Source organism: Cryptomeria japonica, chromosome 5 (assembly GCF_030272615.1).
Source record: "Cryptomeria japonica chromosome 5, Sugi_1.0, whole genome shotgun sequence".
In the NCBI taxonomy this organism is placed as follows: Eukaryota; Viridiplantae; Streptophyta; class Pinopsida; order Cupressales; family Cupressaceae; genus Cryptomeria; species Cryptomeria japonica.
Genome location: NC_081409.1, coordinates 653,019,147 through 653,035,191, shown reverse-complemented (window position 1 = coordinate 653,035,191; position 16,045 = coordinate 653,019,147). Strand labels below are relative to the sequence as shown.

Below are 16,045 nucleotides of genomic sequence, written 5' to 3'. Positions count from 1 at the left end.
TCCAAAGGGAAGAAGAATCTTAAGTGATGAGGTAAGTTGACTTTGACTCAAGAAAACCAAATGGGACCCTAAGATGGTAGATCTGATATGGGAACCACTTAGTGATACATGTTGTAACTATACTATTGTGTTTGCAATATATGTGATGAGGACACCAAAGCAACCTTCTTTTTTTTTGATAACCCAGTGGTATCCCTACGACCTAGCCCAACATCTCCCCTCACCTTACCTTGGGCTTATGGATGCCAAGTTGGGGTTCAAGGAGAGGTGAGTTGAGGCGCGACTAGTCCGCTAGAGGTGTGGAGATCGCCTGCAAGCCCCCAACACTGGGTCATTATAGTAGGATTTGAACCCAAGACCAATGGGGAGAAAACCCACAGCCGAAGCCAACTCATCTACCATTCAGGGCTACCAAAGAAACCTTTTGACTCAAGTTTGGAAAATATGTAGGAGGGATTGTGAATGAAGGAAAATGATTGACTATGTGGGACCAATACTGATTAAATTACTTCAAACACAGGTGCACGGTTTTTGCAGATACTGACAATGTTTGCACAACAAAAAGACACAACAAACAATGAAGACACAATGTCTGAAGGTGTTTTTGTCAAAATGATTATAATGTGTATGTTCTTTAGGTCGAATCAACCCAAATTTCCATGGGTCTAGCACAATCGAAAACACATCAAACACTTGCTTAGCGTAAGGACATTGTTCTCATGATGATAACCTCAACCCACAACCTCAAATCTCTATCGGATCAAGTGTAGGGACACCTTGAGGGGTGTATTCATCAATTTTACCTTTTTCGTGAGCGGATAGCTAGGGGCCTCCAGGACTAGAAGGATGACCCTATCACCCTCTCCTCGGAAAGCTACAAGTAGCTTATGCTAAGCTGAGGATTTCTGTCTCATCTCACGGGAGCCTTATGGTGAGTATCTTGGGGGGAAAACCAACTATCCCCTTGCACTGAATCTATCATGATGTTCAGTCAAAAAAGGGTGAGCCACTAATCTAAAGGTGTCTAGTCATGTTTCGGGGCATCTGGTGGCTATACATGCGACATTTCACTCATGCTAAATGAGGCCTCCTAGTCTATAAAGGTTACACTCTATAGGTTTTATCACACCAAATGACACTACAGGAGATAGATGTCGGTATAACACATCGACACCAGCTGATAAGGGACTTTCATCCAAAACCACAATCTTTTGTATAGAGGACCGAAACAAAATACCGCTTGGGTCATTCCCTCTCACAAGAGGGGAGGCAGACCCTCTAAACATAATAACAATTTCTCTTGCACCCAAGTTCCAATGGAAAGCGAGGGGAGATGATACTTTTGTTATCACCTTGGGTTCTAAACTAAACACAATGTGCCAAAGGCACAAGACACAACAAGCAAGTTAATTCCCCTTAACAAACAAATAAAATGTCAATGAAATTGTGTGAGCCAAATTAGACTAGGAATTTGAAATGCAAATACACACATTATTTCAAATTAAAACAAAATTATTTTTAATTAAAACAAGATTATTTTTAATCGAACCATTTCCAATTTATTTTAAAAAAATAACATCCTTTAGAATTAATTAAGATAGAATTGTTATATAAATTATTAATTTAATTAAATTAAAATTATTTAAAATAATTTTCATAAAATTATTACATAAAAAACTTTTAACTAAGTATCAAATAAACGCAATTTTCAGTACGTAATACATATTAAATTAACGAGAAATTAAATATAAATACATACATGCATAATATCTTTGCATTCTTTGTTCTTGATATCTTTGTTCCGTGTCGGGTGAATACTTCCTTGAAGTCTTATTTTGCCCTCTTCTTATTCCCCATGATTTTAAAACAACCTTCAAATATCTTCAAATTGTCACCCTTAAAATGACTTGTAAATGTCTTCTTTTATCAAAAAATGCGAATTACTATACATATACATTTCTATTTATATGAGATTGTAAATTGTTAAAAAAAAAAAATTGCGGCAGCCTGGGTTCGTACGAATGTCGGCCATTACAAAAGGCCATGTTTGCTTGAACCCGTCAGTTATATGAAAATTTGTGCCATTGGGTGTTCGAGCGAATAGGGGTTTGAACGAACCCCATAGGGTTTGAGCGAACCCCCTTCGTACGAACCCATGTTTGCACGACCCACCATCCTAGACATCTCTCCCCAAATTTTGAGAAATTCAGAGAAATTTTGGCCTTGAAACCTCTGGTTCAAGGCTCAAATGAAAGAATCTTGACAACCCAAAAATATAGAATGGTAGTGCTCGGAGCAAGCTTTCCAACGACTATAATTTAATTACATTGTGAATTTATTATGATCTTATTTTTTAAATTTTACGAAATATTGGTTTGTCAACGAACATGAACTTCTTTGTTCAATGCATTGGGAAAAATAGGGAAACTAATTCAAAAAAATTATAAAAAATATCTAGGCCCTCCATATTGATGTCTTCTTTCTAACAAAAATAAAATAAAATTGAATTTCGATATGTATAGAACAAGTTATGTGTTCAAACCTACACCTATGTCTAAATTATAACTAGTCGGACTTCAAAACTTAATAAAATGAAAAATATTCAACATATCACTATCAAACCAACTTCATGCTCTGGATATTGATGTTATAAACCAAAATTTGAAAGAATTGAGTTTTTATCATTTATAGAAAAAAATTTATGCATTTCGGGAGCACATCACTCTTAAAAAATGTTGTTTCTTGTAAAAAACTACTTTTTGAGGGAGATGGAAAAATTTAAAAACAAATCTTCAAAAAAAATTGAAAAAATAAAATTAGAATCTAAAGACAAAATGCTACAAATCACTAATTTACCTCATCTTCAAATTCTTAATAGTTTACAAGTTATATAGTTGTCGGAAGGTGAAGATTATTTTTAAAATGTTCAACTCAGTGTCAAAGTTGGCAAAAAAGTGGGAACCATTATTGTGAGTTCACACTTTAAAGTCTTTTTCCACCTCTTCAAGTGTGCCAAAGGGCCAAGCGACCACACTTATGATTATGTGATGAGATTTCAATCCTTATTTTCTAAATCACTTGCTACCTTGCATGATATAGAATTATAAAACACCCTTCTTAGTTATTACTTAAGGAAAAAGTAAATAAGGTGTATCTCAATCGATTTGCATCTTATGAATCTATGTGTGTATATGAAAATTGTTGAATATAATATATTAGAGATAAATGTTTTTAAATATGGGTCATCAAATCCAAATTCTTCTTCATACCCTTTCAAACATGTCAAAATTAAAATTAAATTTCAAATAGAATTAATACAAGGTAAAATATTTTTTATTAAGAGTAAATAGGTTTTACATGGATCCTAAAAGATACTTACAACTATAGGTCAGCCAAAGAACAATTGACCATCAACAAACTAGCAACCAAAAACCTAAATTTCAAGTGCCACAATAAATAAAACAAAGAATTAACACATCTAGAGACAAGCTACAACTTTCTCAAGGCTTCAATATCCTCTAGCTCTTTTTTGTCGAAGTTTTCATGTAGTTTAAAGAAGTCCAATAATTGCTTCTATTTAGTTCTAGTACTAGGATTATTCATATCATTCTTGGGTCTCCATCAATCTTCATTAGCCTTTCAATCAACATTTTTAATTTATTATCCTATAAGTCTACTACATACTTGCCTCTTAGTCATATTGGGCATAATCCAAAAAAAAATGGGATAAATGTTGCACAGGTAAAGAAACATTTCTATTCTATTGTGGTGACTTTATGTGCTACAAGTAGGGTCTCCTTGAAAGAGTACTATAGAAGAATAAAGACCAAAAAGGTGAATGTAGAAGAATAAAGACCAAAGAGGCTTGGAGGGCTGATGGAATTCTTAATAGAAATAAATTCTAGTGGAGGCTCAATGTGTAGAAGAATTTGTGTGACCTTCTTTATTGATGCCTACAACATCTTCTACATTACAATAGTAATCAAACTCCTAGGAAAATTTCATTACCCAATACGTAATAGCTTGAAGATTAATGCTCTACTCTTCAAACCCCGATCAGATAGATCTTCTTAATGTGGATACATGAAAGATAGTTTACGACAAGACACTAGTGCTCGTGGTGGTGTTTATTTAAATTCTACCTAGGTGTCAACATTCGTAGATACTATCCAACTAGGAGATTGAAGGTGTTGCAATCATGCTCACCATGTAGGAGTTTAGCATTCCTTGCTAGCATTAGGAGCACAAATGAACAAAGCATCCAAAAATGAAAAATAATTAAGCCAAATGAGTTGGAAGATGCATTTAAGGATATGAAAATCTCATCCATGCCCCTCTTCGGGTGGTGCCCAGTTCTCATTAATTATATCTACTCCTCAACATTTCATCCCATATCTAATTTTGAAATCTACCCTTATTTGTACCCATAAGTTTGGGAATAAAAATCTTCTAAGAGGATCTATGAATATGTGACCCATACAAACCAAGAGTCACCCTTAATTCCATCTAAAAGATGAGGAAATTATAAAAAAGATATATTAAGTAGACCCTTCTAGATGGAGACAAAAAAAACAAGGAAATAGTTTATTTTATCATGTGAAGAGATTTTGGGACAAAATTTCTTTGATATTAAATTTTCCAAAGTTAAGATTAGAGTAGGAAAGTTGTGAAACAAGAATGGGTTGTAAAGTTTGTTGTGATTACAAAGAATTTGAAGAAGAATACATCTAAGGGACTAAAAGTAGACAAAGAAGGGGAAAAGAGAGTAGAAGATAATTCTCAGTAAGTGTGAGATTACCAACAATTTGAAGGAGAAGAATTCTAAAGGGTTAAAAGTAGACAAAGGAAAAAAGAGAGTAGAAGAAAATTCTCACTTAATAACAATAAACTAGAGGAACCTAATACTCCGAAAATGAAAAAAATAAGACCAAACTACCTATCTTTGATAAGGATACTAAAGAAGAAATAACACATGAATCTATTTGGAAAAGGAATGAAATGATAGAAAATTAGGAAAAACTCTCAATTTATGGGTATGGGTAAAGGTGAAGCAATCACACAATACATGAAAGAATGTCCTTACATAACAAATGATTTGTATAATTTGATGATGAATTATTAATAACTTCCAAACTCCAAAAGTTCCACTAGAAATTATTTGTAAAATAAGAAAAATGGAATTAAAAAAGCACTGATGACTGTTGTTCAATGGTTTGTCAGAACTATGAGTGACATCAATAAATTTGACATCACCTAAAAGAATGTTTTAGTGGTAATCTTTATATCAGTAATCTAATATAAACATAAAATTGTTATACAATTATTTTTATCATATATATTGTTCAATTGAACCTAAGACCTTCCATAACTGGAATGCTCTATACTGAACTCCCAGTCCTCTTTAAAACTGGTCCATCTTTTATTTAAACGTAACTCATTAACTTTCCCAAACTGTTCCAGCGGCATTTCTTCTTTGCAATTGCAAATTGTGTCTGATCTGAGGAAATTCCAGCATGTTAGGTTGGCATTACCACTAATTTTGCATTGTAGTTGGGGTCTCAGTGTTCTCTTACACTATAGGTAAGCCAATAACAAACCCCTAAGGAGATATAATTCATAACTTTGTTTTTGTTCGTCTCCTAAACGGGCACATATATATAGACAGCCAATGTCCTTTTGGTCAAACATTTGTGTTGTATGCTTTCATAGTTTTGAAAGAGTTTCTATCTCGGACATTACAACTGCCATATCTGACTAAACTTCTCTCCCTAATTCATTTTTCACTATCTGCATACCCAACCTTTAAGTTTCCATGTTGACCCACATTGGGGGACTTGTCATCGTCTTCCATGAAACTCTTCTTTCAGTTTTTAGCCATTTTGTTGAACTTTGCAGGTGTCCATGAAAGCATTCAAAACTATGTTGGGCAAAAATCTGCTTTTGATAATTTTTATCATCTGCACACCCTTTTTGCAAGCTTCAATCTCGGCCCATGTTGGGAAGACGTAGAGAAAGATTTCTGGGTTTGGCTTTATACTAGCAATTTGGACTTCCTTATATATCTTTGGGTTTCAGCAAGCCCATTTTGTGTATATCCAGCAAAGATAGCAGTCCTTGTTATCATATTCTGATGAGGAATTTTATGAAACACTTCCATTTTTCTGCTGTAGATATGTACATTTTACATACAGCTACCAGCTGAAAACATTTTCAGCTCTAGATTATTTTTTGATGGATTTTAGACTAATACTCCATTTATTCATGCAATAAGTTCCAATATTTAAATCAGTTTGCATATGTAGTAAATACATAGGTCTATCCATTATGGAAATATTTATTTGTTAGAGCTTTATAGAAACATAAGAAGGAAGACTCTTATTCGAGGTTTTCACTTGCCCATATCTTATCTTATCTAGCTAGCTATGTAAACCAAAAGATGCATATTTATCAGCAGTCTGCACAATCAACCAAAATTGTTATATAATATAACCTGAAACTAGGATTTTTCCAATGCTCTTGGTCTTCATTCCATTAGACCGTCTTACTGTATTCTATAAAGACACTGGCATGCTGATATACCAATGGGAGCACATACTCTGAAGAAACCCCAAATTTAATCAGAACGAAATCCTGCTTCAAGCTATATCATCTATCTTGACCAACATCAATGTCTTTCTATTGTGGCAAGATCCAATAAACTTGGCTATCTCCACATACTACCATATATGTAAATTCAATTGCATAAGGACAAGGAGCAACCACCAAACATAATATTCTTCTCTATTCATCCACTATCTTGTTTATCTCAAACGTATCCAATATACCCATTCAAGTCTCGGTTGTCAATTAATGAACTACCTTGAGGACCATATGATGAAGTCCAGGTATCTGGCCTCCAGCAATCACCTCAAGAAGCACTCGGAATTTATAAGGAACCATACTACAGCTAGAAAATGCCTCAAATTTGGTGGTTATTCAAATGAAACCCTTCCCCCGCCGTCACAGCCGCATCGGCAAACATGTTGACTGGGACCAACCATGTGAGGGCTTGAACCTTGAGAAGGAAAAATGACTCATATAAACACCTTTGCACCATATTCAAATACTTTGTACTCCTCCACTAGCACATTGTTTGGATTTCAATGATTCCTACTCATATCAATGCTCATCATAGATACTTATGCTCTATTAAAATAATGCACAGAACACTTCAAGATAAAGGTGATTTGCATGTTATTTACAATAAACAGTACAGATTTAGAATTTCAAATAACAGGGTATATTGATCTTAAAATTACGATAAAATAATCTTGTCATTAATTTATAGCTATAAAATTTTCCTTCCTGTAAAAGAATTTCTATACAATTATAATATTTTTTCATTATGTAAAATATTTTGCTAACTTTAAAAAACAAACCCATTTCCATGAGAAACATTATCACATGCACAATATAGAAATGACGCATTAAAACAATCTTGTTTGAACTTTGAAGAAGCAATGCATGGTTAGCTTAAAAAGCAATAACATGACATACTGGACAATGCAAATAAGATGAAGAGTTTGATAATAAAGAAAAGCATAAAGAAAATTTTCTCACAAGACAGACTTGAGGCAGCCCCATATACCATGAATGACATTAAGAAACCTTTAATAACTAAATCGACCAAACAGTAGATCAATATGTCCTTTCGATTAGCTAGAAATCAACCAATTAATTGACTTATGATAATAAACATAGGCCAAAATAATTGTGAACAGAGGCAATGCAAGTATACCTTTGATATGCAGAATAGTTTGCCTAGTTGGCACATATATTTCGAAACTGTGGTACTATTTACAATCTAAAATCACTATCATTAATATGTAGACGCTGAGATGCAACTGTACAAACAGGAGGCAAATAAATTCAAACTAAAACAAAAACAGAGGTCATTTCATAGTGGGTGCCTGGCTGAATAGAGGAAATCTCCTCAAGTTTCATTGCTGGCAGCTAAGGTTTGCATTGTTTGCATTATATGACATGTAATGAAGGCTTGCAAAGATTGAAAGAAAAATTGAGGACATCTGTTGAAATTTGAAAGAGAGTTATTTCTTTTGCAAACAATGTCTAAAGGCTAAGCTATAAATACCACACATCTGAACAATGATACTAGGGCATGGATCCTGTAACAGACAAATAAATTAAGGAATAAAATTGCAAAGACAATTCATTGAGGTACCAAGCTTTATATGCTGGGAAATGAATTGCTTATGAAATATGACCATTTCATTTATATGAAAAATCATAAATTTAAAGTTCTAGCGGTCAAAAATATCATTATAAAGGAACAAAATAAACACATACTTAAGCATTAGGGTTAGGTTTATGAGATCTATAATTATGTATTGCCATAAAATCGTTTATACAGTTAATGATAGTCACCATCACTCTATTCAATAGTTATCAAACTTGAAGGTAATGTTTTATAGCCAGGAAGGCATTACATGATGACAATTAGCATACGAGCTCCATTGAAAATGAGCCATACACGAACTATTCTAGTATATATGCATACGGTAGTCCCCTGATTCCATATTTATGAACAAAAATTCAGTCATGAATCAGCATCAACAGCTTTGGCATACAGCCAAATCCTTGCACCTTTCTGTAACAGCTCCAGCTAAAACAGAGTGTCTCAGTTATTTTGGCTATAGGTTATGCGTCTCAGCTCACAAGCAGACTCCTCATTGCTGACATTTAGCACCTCCCTAAGATCTGCGAGGAGAACTTCAATTTTCCAACTATGAGCTCCTTGAAGGTACAATGCCTTGAGTACTGTATGATAAGCAATGAGCTCTAACTGCTTCAAAGTTGCTTTTGCACCTGTTTCACAAGCACTACCAGGATGACCATTAGTTTTCCCAATGTCTGCAAGATAAGGAAAATGCATTGCAATGTTCTTCTCGGGTGTAAAATGAGAATCTAAAGATCCATGTGCCTCTCCTGTCACACCCCTAGCATGCAATATGTTCTGAACTTCTCCGTTCTTAGCTTCTGAAAATGGAACTTCAGTTTCTTTAGAAATATTTGCATGTGGGGCAGAGAAGTGTGTTTTTCCCCCCTCTTTGTATGGACGAACACTCTTTGCACCGTCCACATCCCTTCCAGCTGTATTCATTGTCCCTCGGCCAGGTAAAGCATCGTCCATTTTGTCACTAGATGTCCTCCTTCGCTTCCTTGATTTTTCAGTTAGCTCATTCTCTGTATTTTTCAAGAAAGTACATAGACCATCAGCCTTACCATTTGCTGAGAGTCCACAAAAAATGGCCTCTCTTTTGAATTTATTGGGTCTAGTATTTCGTCTATCTGGTTTTGGAGAACTGTTAACTGTGTTCTCGGATGGCTGGGGCACAGAATATGAATTTAGTCAGATTTTGGGTTTGAGTTTCATCAAATATGGCTATCCTTTATGATGCAAATCAAAAAATCATAGAGAGAGAGAATGTAAACGAAAATTAATTGTGATTCTTCGTCTTCTACACATAACCTACTTGCAGTTACCTCTTAATAGCTTATCATTAGAAGTTAAAAAAAGCAGATTTAAATGAGCAACTAGATACCATAACACAAAAACTTGTGAAGCAAGAAAATTTCCTAATTGAATTGAGTTCAAAAGAACCATTCCTATTTTCCTAATTGAATTTTGTTCAAAAGAACCATTCAGGTATAGTTGAGGAACCTTTAGTATCCTTGAACATTTATAAGTAACGTGCAAAAACTTGTTTGATATGCCTATTAAGAGTGATTCTGTGACATGATTTTGATATTCATTTCTGCTGTGTCCTGTCTAAATCATTAATTTTATTGATAGACCATAACTAATTTGCAATGCACAACTCAGATAGTCAATTGTGAATCACATCATATCAGATCAAATGCATCGTATGATAGCATTTCAAATCTGTAATGGAATTAGGTTGGGTTACTACCTACAACCATAGCACTCGGATCATTGTTAGAATACATATTTAACCACAACGAAAACTTATACTAAGAAAAGAATGATACCAAGCTTGTTGATTTGAGCTTAAAGACGGAAAATCCATAACAAGCATTTTAACAGTAACCCCATAACTTGTATGGTTGGGATAATGGCCAAAAGTGGCTAAAATTGTCTCTTGAAACTAAAACCATGGTTGATGTCATAGAATTATTTTCAGTCTTGAGCTACAGTTCACAAGGTATTGAGAATCAGAACCTATGCCTGTAATGCATAAACGTAACCAACGGTTTTGCCGTAGCATCAAAGTCATTGGACATGCGAGAAATTATTAAGATTGTTTAATTATGTTAGAAGTATTGGCATCAGTGCAAGTTTATGAAATGTGAAAATTAGAAAGGTTATAGTTTCTTTTGATATTAGATCTTGATGGTCATTCACATCCTTAAGCCAGAAGCTTTTATTATACTAAAGGGTAAGGACCTGTAATTTCAAACAATGAAGTTCAATGCCCGTGTCTCTCTTATTTACCGTTAAATGTGCTCAGGAACTTCACAGGTGGCTTTTAAATAGTTCATACAAACATTTTGACAAAGGATGACATCAAGTCTCAAAATCCTTGAGAGTTCAACTGTTTCCAGCCAAAATCCAATAGAAATAGTAGATTTTTTGCTGAATTTGAAGGCTTCAATGCTCATCCAAGAGCGTAGAAGTGGCCCTTAAAAATAGCCGTTAGACAAAAAGAGAGATCAGAGTGGCACTTACAATATTAGGACAAATTCATTATTTTCATAACACAAACCTTTGAAAGTCAAGTTTATAGTTAGCAAGAAGTCTGTCTCATAGATCAAGATCTTTTCCTCAAGTATATCAACTCACTTAAAACAGAGCTCCAAACAAAGCTCTTTCCTAGACCATCAAGCACCTAGGTTATTGAAATAGTTGCATTCCACTGTTAAATTTCACAAGTATTTTGTATCCACACAGATTCTGTCCAAAACCCGCACAAGACAGACTCGAAAAAAAGAGAGTTGATTGTGAAAAAGCTAACCTCTAAATGACCAATCTGAATCCCTTTTAGTTAAGACACAAATCAAAAGGCATAGTTCAAAACTTTAAAACGGGTGCTTAAAAATAATAGCAAACCAGTAGGAAGAACAACCTACATACAATACACGCTTGAACATGGCAATAAGAAAACCCAATATATAGTAGAAAAGATGACTCTGTGCAATGGAAATTTATTAGTTAAAATGAAACACGCCACTCTAAAGCCCCGATAGATGGTTAAAAATATGGCCCACTATGATGGTAGATTGGAAAATGAAACAAAATAACAAAAACTATGAAAGCAGCAACGTCCAATCCAAACTTAAAATCTGTTAAACGGTAATGTTAAAAGAGTTAGTGCACTAGTATGTTATATAATATCTCTTAAAACTGAAGCCACTTGCCATCAGCCCAAACCAGATGAAGACGTCGCTGAGATACATTGTTCTCCAATTTCTCCCCAGAATGGCTGAAGTGAACAACATAGTTATCATCGGTCAGAACATTTTCAATGGTTCCTGTCCACCACTCATCTTTGTCATAGGCATCAACTATTTCATGAGGTACGAAATGCTGCCTATTCAAACTAGGGGTAACAGGCCTTATCTGATCAGCCTCAACCTTCTCCCTGAATTTTGATTGCCCATGATCAGGTACTAAAGCTCTAAACTCAATAAGGTATGCTAAACCATTCTTCCTAATTACGGTTGCAGGGTACCAGGCCCCCTTCAAACCTTCTTCAACACTGCAAACTTCGATTGCTTCACCCCTTCTCAGAATCACTCTTCCAAAAGACTAAATAAAACCCCTTGATGACAAAAATAGAATGATACTTAAATAGAAACGGACCTCAAGTCAACAGAGACCCACCCAACTGAGGAAATCGATTGAAGGTTCTAAAATATTTTTTTTTGGTCGGTAAAGGTAGAGCCATATTTGTATTAATTAGTGTGAATACATAGGTTTGTCACTGAATTCCAAGATAATCAAAAAACACCTGCCCATAGAGAGCACAGAGGTCCCTCCAAAAACAGAGAGCCTTTAAGGTTAAGGTTTAGCCATTTTTCTGAACCATCTAAGGTTTAATAGTCTAGGAAACCAAAAAACACTATTAACGATAATGTCCGATTTCCAGCATCCTAGATACATACATGTATAACTGCATATCCAGTAATCTAAAGGAGGTATCCATAGAAAGCCTAGCTTGAGGAGGAAATGTCCGGTTGTTGAAGAAGGTTCTAAAATATTACAGAGAAGCCTAACAAGAGATTTTCATGACATCATGGCATGTAGTGTTTGCTTGCTTGTAATGATCATGATGAGGCCTCTCATGTACATCATTGTACAGGCAATGTAATGGAATCCATGTAAACTTATGAATATATGATATTAGGAATCTCAATAAATCTCATTTAACCTAATGCAGTTCATCAAATGTACTCCTTGTAATCAAATTCCTTTCCTCGGGCCAATCAACTCAGTTAAAACAGAGTTCCAAACAAAGCTCTTTGCTAGACCTTCAAGGCTCCTAGGTTATTCAAGTAGTTGGATTCCACTGTCAAATTTCACAAGTATTTTGTATGCATGCAGATTCTTTCGGAAACTCGCACAAGACAGACTCGAACAAAAATGAATTGACTGCGAGAAGGCTAATCTCGAGATGGCTAATCTGATTCCCTGTCTGAATTTTCTTTAGTTAAAACTTAAGACACAAATCAAAGGCATAGTTCGAAACTTTAAAAGGGGCGCTAAAAAAATATACCAAATATATAGGCCAAAAGATGATTCTGTGCCATTAAAACTTATTAGTCAAGATAAAACACTCCACTCTAGTCCCAATGGATGTTAAAAAAACGGCCCATTGTGAAGGAAGCCTGGAAGATGAAACAAAACAGCAAATACTATGAAAGCAACAACGTCCAATGCAAATTCAAAATCTGTAAAATTAAAATAGAGACTGTCATTTTATGTTATATAATACCTCTGAAGGCTGAAGCCACTTGCCATCAATCCAATCCAGATGAAGACGTAGCTGATATACACTGTACTCCAATTTCTCCCCAGAATGACTGAAATGAACAATATACTTATTATCAGCTAGAACATTTTCTACAGTTCCTGTCCACCACCCATCTTTGTCATAGGCATCAACTTTTTCATGAGCTACGAAATACTGCCTATTCAAACTGGGGGGTACAGGCCTTATCTGATCAGCCTCAAACTTCTCCCTCAATTTTGACTTCTCGTCATCAGTAACTAGATCTTTAAACTCAATTAAAAATCCTAAACCACTCTTCCTAATAACGGTTGCGGGGTACCAGGCCCCTTTAAAACCTTCTTCATCACTGCAAACTTCCACTGGTTCACCCCTTCTCAAATCCATTGCACCTTTATCACTCTTCTAAAAAAACCAGATAGAAACCCTTACTAACAAAAATAGGATGATACTCAAAAGAGAAACGGACCTCAAGCCAAAAGACACCCACCATTGAAGGTTAAAATGAGGGGGTGGCTAGCTTCTAAAATATGACAGAAAAGCCTAAAAGGATATGTGCTTGACATCATGGCATGCAGTGTTTCCTTGCTTGTAAATTTCATGATTAGGTTTTTCAGGTACATCATTGTACAGGCAATGTAATGGAGTCCATATAAACTAATGAATATATGATATTAGGAATCTCAGTAAGTCCCATTTTAGCTAATGCACTTCATCTAAGGCACTCCTTGCAATCATAGCATGCCTACCAGATGATTGCATTAAATATTTGATGTGGTGTGAATTTTTTCTTTAAAGGTATGATGTTTCCATCAGTTGATATATACATGAAAAGAAATTGCAGTCACATCAGAAGGATTGATAATGGAGGTTATGAAATTTCATTAAGCATAGATTCCTAGAATTTTTTCATCTCTGGGCAAGAATAACGTTACAAACAAGAGGCCAGGAAAATATTATTTAAGAAGATTCACAATTATCAAACTGGTGTGGGCTAACTTGGAAAACCACTCGAATCTTAACCAGCGTCGCTGTTTCAGTTTACACAGAATCCGATTTTTCTTCTTCTTCTTCTTGAATTTACTAATTATTTATGAGTAGTTTACCCATATCTTATAATGTAATGATTGAACATATCATTCACATCACTTGATTTTATTAGCCATTACAATGTAGCGTGCATTCAAAGTTTAGAGCAACAAATGCGTATTGAATCTCATGTGATTGGTTTGCAGTTGTAATGGTGAAAATTTGCATTGTTCTGTCTTTTTTATTTTTTATTGATCAAATTTGAAAATAATAATTTCACAAAGAAAGTGTGATGTTTAGATTATTAAAGAAGAATGATTTGTTTCTAATTTTACAATAATTTTAAGTATGTCACTTTTATTTTTATGTATTAATTGGTTTGTTAAGGTATATCTTTGTTTGGAGGTAATGCAATCATGATAGTCATGTGGATACTTGTTTTGATTAGGGAGATTGTCACTATCATTATCACAATATTCTTGGTTTTAATGTGGAATGTAATAGAAAATAATAATTTCACAAAGAAAGTGTGATGTTTAGATTATTAAAGAAGAATGATTTGTTTCTAATTTTACAATAATTTTAAGTATGTCACTTTTATTTTTATGTATTAATTGGTTTGTTAAGGTATATCTTTGTTTGGAGGTAATGCAATCATGATAGTCATGTGAATACTTGTTTTGATTAGGGAGATTGTCACTATCATTATCACAATATTCTTGGTTTTAATGTGGAATGTAATAGAAGTTTTTTTAGTCTATTATGGATTTTGGATGAACAGTTCTAAAGAAAAAAAAAATATTTTAAGTAATTAGATTTTTAATTTTAATATCTAATGGTAGGTGACATGAAAAATTATTTTTGAAACTTTAGTTTTGAACTTTTATTTATTTTTTTAATTATTTTAGAATTTAAAGATTTTTAATATTTTTTAATTTAAGCACTTTAATAATAGTTTCACATAAAGGGGAAGGTAAAGAAAAAATTAACAAAAAGCTATTTTATTAAAATAGAAGTGCTTGATTTCATGCACCCACAAATATATCTAGGATTTGTCATAGATAATATTGAACATTTTGCCAAGGCACTAAGTAAGAAGATTACCTTAATGCATAATAGGGGAGCATACATGGCTTACAATTCTATTTATGAAGATATGATGTAAATTACAAAGACTAATTACTTACTAGTGCAATACATAAATTAAATGATTGAAATGTTCATAAGTAGTATTGTACGAGTTCAACTAAGGGAGTACACTATATACATGAAGATATGTGAAGATCAAGTACATAAAATTATGGATCTTCACTAGGGCATGTGATCGGGCTCAAATCTAGGTGCTCACTTTATCTTATTCTCTAGATAGAGATGCACCAAAAATCACTATCCCTACCCTATGAGGTGAGTCTTTGAATTCCCAATCTCTAAATTTATGTACCCTAGAACATGTGGATTTAGGTTGATATTTGGTGATAAAATCCAATCTAATCCCTCTAAAATATAAAAAAGTAGAAGAGATGTGTGTTTTTTATTCCCAAAATAATGAAATCATGTGAGGGAAACCACACAAACTCTATCTTTGGGTTGCACAAGTGAAATAAAATATTTTTAATTCTCAAGGTTTCTTAAAGATGTGATAAGAGAGCATATGTGATTTAAATCATGAAAACATTGCACACAAGGAACTGATTCCTTTAAAAAATGAAGTGTGATGTTTATATTATTCTCTTGAGCTTCGACAATCAAGATATATTTAAAGTGTTTGTAGTTTGTTTAATTTGGTATTTTATACAAAAGGTCTCTTAGTAGGAGATTTTTTTATAAAACTAAACAAAACAAAAACCAAAATCTAGAATTTATAAAAATCAATAAAGGTTTAAACCATATGTCAATGAAAATTTATTTTATATAAACTATTGGTCACTAACTAAAAATCTTTGCAAATTTAAAAGAAACAATGGTTTTAAAGAAATAATTTTTATACT

General features: G+C 33.8%; 1 protein-coding gene across 1 annotated transcript; it reads right to left on the bottom strand.

Annotated features, from left to right (window-relative positions):
• Nucleotides 1-8,375: 8,375 nt before the first annotated feature.
• Nucleotides 8,376-14,072, bottom strand: LOC131037271 (uncharacterized). Its single transcript, XM_057969346.2, has 2 exons — nt 13,014-14,072; nt 8,376-9,385 (listed from the first exon to the last, which is right to left on the bottom strand). The coding sequence occupies exons 1-2, from the start codon at nt 13,413-13,415 to the stop codon at nt 8,678-8,680; spliced, it is 1,110 nt and encodes a 369-aa protein (XP_057825329.2). The 5' UTR covers nt 13,416-14,072; the 3' UTR covers nt 8,376-8,677.
• Nucleotides 14,073-16,045: the final 1,973 nt, after the last annotated feature.